The sequence below is a fragment of the Brassica napus genome, chromosome C9 (assembly GCF_020379485.1).
Source record: "Brassica napus cultivar Da-Ae chromosome C9, Da-Ae, whole genome shotgun sequence".
Lineage (NCBI taxonomy): Eukaryota > Viridiplantae > Streptophyta > Magnoliopsida > Brassicales > Brassicaceae > Brassica > Brassica napus.
In genome coordinates, this window is record NC_063452.1 from 20,954,126 (window position 1) to 20,961,536 (window position 7,411).

At 39.9% G+C, this 7,411-nt stretch overlaps 1 protein-coding gene and 1 long non-coding RNA gene across 2 annotated transcripts; one reads left to right on the top strand and one right to left on the bottom strand.

Moving 5' to 3' along the window:
• The first annotated feature begins 2,831 nt into the window (after positions 1–2,831).
• On the top strand, positions 2,832–3,723 carry LOC125592428. Its single transcript, XR_007328419.1, has 2 exons — positions 2,832–3,236; positions 3,450–3,723. It is a non-coding gene; the product is annotated as an uncharacterized LOC125592428 (long non-coding RNA).
• Positions 3,724–4,041: 318 nt separating this feature from the next.
• LOC106378680 (mitogen-activated protein kinase kinase kinase 20) lies at positions 4,042–5,682 on the bottom strand. Its single transcript, XM_013818774.3, has one exon. It carries the CDS (start codon positions 5,307–5,309, stop codon positions 4,332–4,334), a length of 978 nt encoding a protein of 325 aa, XP_013674228.1. The 5' UTR covers positions 5,310–5,682; the 3' UTR covers positions 4,042–4,331.
• Positions 5,683–7,411: the final 1,729 nt, after the last annotated feature.

Genomic DNA, 7,411 nt, shown 5'->3' on the forward strand with positions numbered 1-7,411 from the left:
GACGAACTTGTCGAGTTCGTCGGAATGTCGTCGGTATTTTCCGACGAAATACCGACGACCTTTCCAATTTTCAATGAAACCCGTTGTCGTCGCTATGTCGTCGGTATATTGCGGAAAAAAACGCTAATCCCTGCAATTGCTTCATGAACATTACGTGGCAATAATGCTGAAAAGGCAAACGGAAGGAGGCGCTGCATAATTACATGACAATCATGACTCTTCAAGCCAGTAAACTTTCCTTCGCTTCTATCAACGCAGTTCCCCAAATTTGATGCATATCCGTCAGGAAATTTCACTTTCTCTGTAATCCAATCAAAGAACTCTTCTTTTCTAGCACCATCTAGCCGATAAATGGGAAAAGGGGCCGTACCGTTCTCATCAACGTGAAGTTCAGAACGATCACAAATATCGACTAAATCCAACCTTGACTTCAAATTATCCTTCGTTTTACCTTGGATGTTAAGGACTGTGTTCATCAGATTATCGAAGAAGTTCTTCTCAATATGCATGACATCTAAATTATGCCGCAATAAATGACTCTCCCAATATGGTAGATCCCAGAAAATACTCTTTTTGTGCCAGTTATGTAGCTCTCCAACCGCATTGACTCGAATGTTTTCATGTCCACCTACATCTGGCGTCCTTTCTGCATCAAAATACCTAAACTGCTTCAACAAATCTTTCCCACTAACTTCCTCAGGTGGACCATCAAACACCTGCTTGTTCTTCGTAAACGAAGTCTTACTCCTGCGGTATGGATGATCAGGTGGTAGAAATCGTCTGTGACAGTCAAACCAACACGTTTTCCTTCCGTTCTTTAGTTGGAAAGCATCTGTGTCATCTTGACAATATGGACATGATAGCTTCCCATGTGTTGTCCATCCAGATAACATACCATATGCTGGAAAGTCACTTATTGTCCACATAAGTACTGCCCGCATCTGAAAGTTTTCTTTGCGCGAAACATCGTATGTCTCAAAACCATGCGCCCATAGTTGTTGCAACTCATATATTAGTGGTTGAAGAAACACATCTAGTGATCTTTTAGGATGATCTGGCCCGGGGACTAGAATTGAGAGAAACAAAAACTCTCGTCGCATGCACAAGCTCGGCCGTAAGTTGTACGGTGTCACAATAACTGGCCATAGAGAATACTGCCTTCCATGCTTTCCAAATGGGCTGAAACCATCAGTAGATAATCCAAGATAAACATTTCTTCTCTCTTCCGCAAATTCTGGATATGTTGACTGGAAATGTTTCCAAGCCTTTGCATCTGAAGGATGTCTAATCTCACCATTTGTGGAATGCTCTGCATGCCATCTCATTGCTTTTGCTGTGCGCTCACACTGATACAACCTCTTCAATCTTTCCGTCAAAGGCAAATACCACATTCTTTTGAATGGGATCGGAACTCTTCCCCTCGTCTCCTGATAACGAGGTTTCCCACAAAATTTGCATACACTCCGTGTCTCATCCGCTCTCCAGTAGATCATGCAGTTGTCAATACATACATCTATCACTTCATACGGTAGTTGAAGACCTGCAACAAGTTTCTGAACCTCGTAGTATGAACCCGGTGCAAGGTTATCCTCAGGTAGAATACCTTTGACAAAATCAGTAATCGCATCCATACATTCTTCAGCCAAATTATAGTCTGTCTTAATACCCATTAATCTAGTTGCAGATGATAAGACTGAATGACCATCTCTACAATTTTGATACAAAGGTTGTTTTCCTGCATCCAACATGTCAAAAAATCTCCTAGACTCGGGGTTTGGTTCTTCCCCTCTATAATGATCATGTACCATCTGCTCAGTACCTACACCATAATCTATATCCGTTCTAGATTCTTCTAACCTAATATCAGGCTGAGGTTCACTAACAGGCTGAGGTTCGCTAGTACTACCATATTCATAACCAGTTTCCCCATGAAGGTACCAAACTTTATAATTACGTGAAAACCCTTTCATATACAAATGAGTCCAAACATCAAATTCTTTTATAACCTTATTATTATTGCAAGAAGAGCAGGGACATCTTAACATACCACTTTTTGCATCCGGTTGCTGTTGAACAAGCCTCATGAATTCTCCAATCCCTTGAACGTATTCTTCCGTAAGCAAATTGGTGTTCGGATCCAAATGAGGTTTATCCATCCACGAACGATAATAAACTTCTGAAGACATGATTTTCACGGAATTGTTATGACTAAAGAGAATGAAGAGAGAATGAAGTGTGAATGAGTTGAATGAGGAGGGGTTGTATTTATAGGAAATTGCTTACGGACCTCCGACGACTTTCCGACGGAATTCCGACGGATGTAAAGAAGTCCGTCGGAATTCCGTCGGAATTGTCCAATCCCAAACGGCTATACAACGGTCATATGTATTTGTCGGCAACGGTCACATGGTTCGTCGGAATTCCGTCGGAATATACCGATGGAATTCCGACGACTTTGCTATTAATCGGAATGTCGTCGGAATTTCGTCGGAATATACCGACGAACTTCCGACGACTACAACGGTTACATTTTTTATCGGAATGTCGTCGAAAAGTCGTCGGAAAATTCCGACGAACCGTATGTCGTCGGAATTCCGTCGGAAATGGCCGACGGAATTCCGACGACTTAATTTTTTTGGATTTGGTCGGAAATTTGTCAGTATTCCGTCGCAAATGTCCGACGACCTTGGTGTCCGTCGGAAGATCCGTCGGAATTCGGTGTGTTTTCTTGTAGTGACTAGATTTTGGTTTTTATTTTTTCAAACTAAAATAATTTATTAAAATAGTAAAATAGTTTTAAAAATGAAAATAGTATTATTATTGTAAAAAAAAATTAAAAAAATTATATTTTTTAAAATCGTAAATTTTCATAAAAACAATATCTCTGAGTCTTGTAACTGAAATGTTTTTCTGTCTTTTTTGTTAAACTTATGAGCATACTGTGTGTTGGTTTTGCTTACTGATTAATCATGTTTCATGTGTGTGTTTCTTACTTTAACAGGTTTGGTTTAAAGGAAGATGGCAAGCGGTAGCTTGAAAAGCCTTGTAACTTCAGCAGTGACTATAGGCATGACTGAAGCAAGGGCGAGCATCTTTGGACATATGCTTAAACCCAACAGGACAGAGATCTCCTCATAAAATTTTAAGGAAGAAGCTTTTTGGTGATAAGGTTGCAGAGTGGTATCCATACGACATCACGAATGAGGATCCTAATGTCTTGGCTAGAGAAGAAAAGAGTACTCCCCTCCCTTTAAATACTTCTTGTTTTTATTTATTTATTTACTTTCTTAGCAAAGAAATGCCTAGATAACTCATTTCCATTGCAAAGAGTGTATAGGTGATTTGATTCCTCTTGTCTTGGTGGGGTAGTTGATAAGCCTTGCATTAGTCTAGTGTTGGAGCTTGAGTTTTTTTGTTCTCGAGTTTGTTTGTTATTAACTTAATTGTAGGCGCTTATCGAAGCTTGAGATGCTGAAGCGTCGTGACAAAGTACCACCAAGGAAGGGTAACGGAAGACGCGCTGCCAAGCGTAATAAGTAGTAACGGTCCGTAGCTTCCAAAATAAAAAAAAATCTGCATTTTTAGAATCAGATTCTTCTGGTTAATTTCAGATTGAGCTTACTAGTAAAGTCCTCTCTACATAAATATAACATCTTTAAACTTCATTGTTGTACAATATGCTGAGATCACAAAGTTGAAAGCTATTTGCTTCCCTTTTAACTTCATACCAAAGTTTGGCTTTTGTTTCTCTTTTTGTTTTAAACTCTGATTTTCTTGAATTTTTACCCTTTAGTATGCACAAGCTGATACTTGTGTTGCGACATAGTATTAGATGCAAAATCTAAACCTATGCGTATTGGTAGATTCAGAAAAGGTTTTCTAGAGCTGAAGCAGCTGTGTAACTCAAAACCTATTGTTTTTTTCCTTTTCTAATGTGTTGTGTTGTGTTGTTGTTACCTCTAAAATAATGTAAGAATGATGCTTGCTTGCTCATGTAAAAATAACACACAAACTTCACAAGTTCTGAGTTACATCTTGTTGAAAGTGTGACGATATTTTTGTTTGAATAGTGCAATATTAGAAGATATCAAAGAATCAAACACTTAGAATAATCTCTGATTTAAAAGACGTAAGATGCATTTACAAATAATATCAGACCTTGAACCTAAAAGAGTGAAAGTGTCTGAAACTTAGCACGCAAGTACCAAAACATGACCAACTGAAATTAAGACATGGACTCAGCTGAAACCTATACACGACTCTTTAACAACCGAAACCTAAATAGCTGCCTTTGATCGCAAACTCCTCTCTTTTTCTATTTTTGATTGATCTCAGCAGATCAAATCTCCAGGTCTTGGTGGAGCCATCATCATCATCATCACTGGTCCTATTTGTCTTCTAACCGGAGGAGGACAATACTGAAGCATCTGATCTGGCCGTGGTGGAGCCATCGTCATCATCATGGGTCCTCTTTGCAGCGCAACAAAAGGATGTTTCAACAGATCCGCTGCGGTGGATCTACGCGAGGGTTGAAACGCCATGCACCTTCTCAAGAAGTCATTAGCCACCGGAGAGACAAGTCCGGGAAGCCTCCACGCGTAGCAACCTCGCCTCTTCTCAGGCCAGCCACCAAACATCTCAGCCACAACACACCCTAGAGACCACATATCAACGGCAGGTCCCACCATCTTCACTCCGTTGGGTCCCAAAGACTCAGGGGGCATGTACTGCGGCGTACCACCAGACAAAGACGACCTAGAATCCGTACCCGGTTCCTTGGATAAACCAAAATCAGCAAGCTTGAGATCCCACGGCTCTCCGAAAGTCTTGGAAGGGAAGAGGAGAACGTTGGCCGGCTTGAGATCACAGTGAACGTAGCCTTGTGAGTGAAGAGCTTCTAGTCCTTGTAAGATCATAAGAGCGGCACGTCCAACCATGAACTCCGGCATTGGTCTACCACGCAACTGAGAGATGATGTTGTGGAAAGTGCCTTTGGAGGCGAACTCCATGTTGATGTAGCAACGGTCGAGATTGAACCCTATGTGAAGATTAGGGCTCGTGGTTTGGATTATGCGTAGATGGTTGCGGAAACGTAGCATGATCCTATGCTCTTTCTCGAGACTCTTGATGAAATCCATTGGAGATGATTTCTCAGCGTATAATTGGTATTTGGAATCTCTCATGAGAGCTACGGAACCGAAACCACCTTTGCCAAGAAAAGAGACGAACTCTAGCGAAGATGGTTCGTTAACAACAACAACATGCAAAGCTTCGTTGTTGTCTTCTCTGATAATCGTCTTGTTCGACATACTTTGTTATTAGGGTTATGGAATTCAAACTCTCTCTAGCTTTTTCTGTGAGTTGTTTTTGGTTTGACTTGAGAAACAAAACAAGATATCGAATGAATTGTTGCTTCAGAGCTCTTTCTTATTTATAACAAAAAAACCTAACTGAGTTGTTCACTAATTTCCTTTGTTGTTTAATTTTCCTTTTCCGCAAAAGATATGTTTAATTTGTTTTGTGGGTAGGTTTGATTTCCTTTTTAGCTGTTTCTTTCCTTTTGTTTTTTTTGTCAACTCTTTCCTTTTGTTTTATTTCTTATATTTTAAATGTTTTGATTGATCTAAACTTTTTTTTACCATAATTTCTAATTGGTCACAGATTATACAATAAGTAACAACATAACGGCGATGGGAGCCGACACGAAAAAACGACGATGGATTTCATGATAAACACATATGTTATATAGGGCATCCAAATAATTTAAAAGTCCTAATTTTGAATGCATTACTTTTATAATGTTCATGGCCGATTTAGGGCCGTGTTAAAGAAGTAACGGATTTTGATAGGGTTTGACCCTATTAGATAAATTATGTTTTTTTGGGTAAATAACAATATTTGGGTGTAGGGTTAGAACTTCAAAAATGAATTTTTGTTCTTAGATCCATAAAATTGATTTTTTTCGCCAAAATATCAAAAATAAATTTTACCGTCAAAATCTCAAACTCAAGTTTTTCGCCCCCCCCCCTCTCCCCAATTTTTTTTTTCCAAAACTGAGGTTTCTTTCCAAAACCGTATAATTGAGTTTTCCTGCCGAAACTGTAAAACTGAGTTTTTTTCCATCAAAACCATAAAATTGAATTTTCTGCCAACAACGTAAAAATGAGTTTTTAACGCAGAATCGAGTTTTTCATTAAACTTGCAAATTTTATTTTATTTTGACAAAACCGCAAAATTTGAATTTCCCGCACAATCTTGTTTTCCTGTCAAAATCCCAAAACCATGAAACATTGTTTGATTGTATTATATATCTTTTAATGAAATTACTATAATTATCTAAATCACTTGTTAATATATATTATTTGCTTGTGTTTTATAAGATATTGTAAAATGGGCTAGCCCTAACCCAACCCTTCGTGCATAAACTATTAGGGTTAAAGTAGGATTTAGACTAGAATAAGGCTGAGTTTATATTTTACTGGGTCCGGCTGGCCTTAAAAGCTCTATATAACATCCCTAATAATTGATGAGGAAGATTTGGAATTTTTGATGAAATTACAACTTGCATGAATTATCTATCATTTTTAAAAACGAGTTCATGTTGTTTTCACTCGAAGTAGATTAAAATTCAAGTATAACTAAATAAAAGACCACAACAATAATGAACTAAATCCAAAAGAAAAATACATTAGAATCCAATAACTAAATATTTGTGCTCCCTTTCGGCCGAGTTGCTCTGGACGCGGACCGATGGGCTCTCGTGCTCTCGACGCCTTGTTTGTACCTCATCTAATTCATTGAAGCTAGCTATCCCAGGCTGTGGGGTCGATCTCTATGTCTCTCCGACTTTAAATCAAACAGATTGAGAACAAGGGCACTCTGGGGTTTTGAATGCTCCTCGGCTTCGCCTTCGAGCCAAGGAAGTGTGATTCATTAGATCTGGTCGATCTCTTGACCGTTCGAAAGCTACGGCCCGGTGTGCTGCAAGCTCCTTTTCGGCTTGCTCTAGCCAGTTGGCTATGATTCGGTATGTGGTCTCCTGATTCTGGGATTTGTTGATGAGAATGGAGACCATGCTCCGTAATTTGGTCATCTTTTCGCGGGTATGCGCCAAGGGCAGAGGGGAGATTAGCCGTGCTGCTTGCGCCCAACTGGACGGGTTGTTGAAGATTTGTGTCTCGCCTGGTCGATTCCAAACCCGCGAGGCCGTTCGTTCTGGGACTCTGGGCTCGGGGCAGCAGATGGAGGCGCTCGTTGTGTTTGAGCTCCTCTGGTGGCTGCGGCCTGGCAAGTCTGTTCCGTCCCTGTTGGTGGTGTTTCGTTTCTTGTGTCTGGGAAATCGACGTGAATGGTTCGTGGTACGGCAGAACCTGGTGGGTTTTGTGTGGGATTCATGATCGTTATTAGGAAA

Bases quoted from the DNA above. Each gene is read 5' to 3' on its own strand.
- LOC106378680 (XM_013818774.3), bottom strand. From the start codon at position 5,309: ATGTCGAACAAGACGATTATCAGAGAAGACAACAACGAAGCTTTGCAT.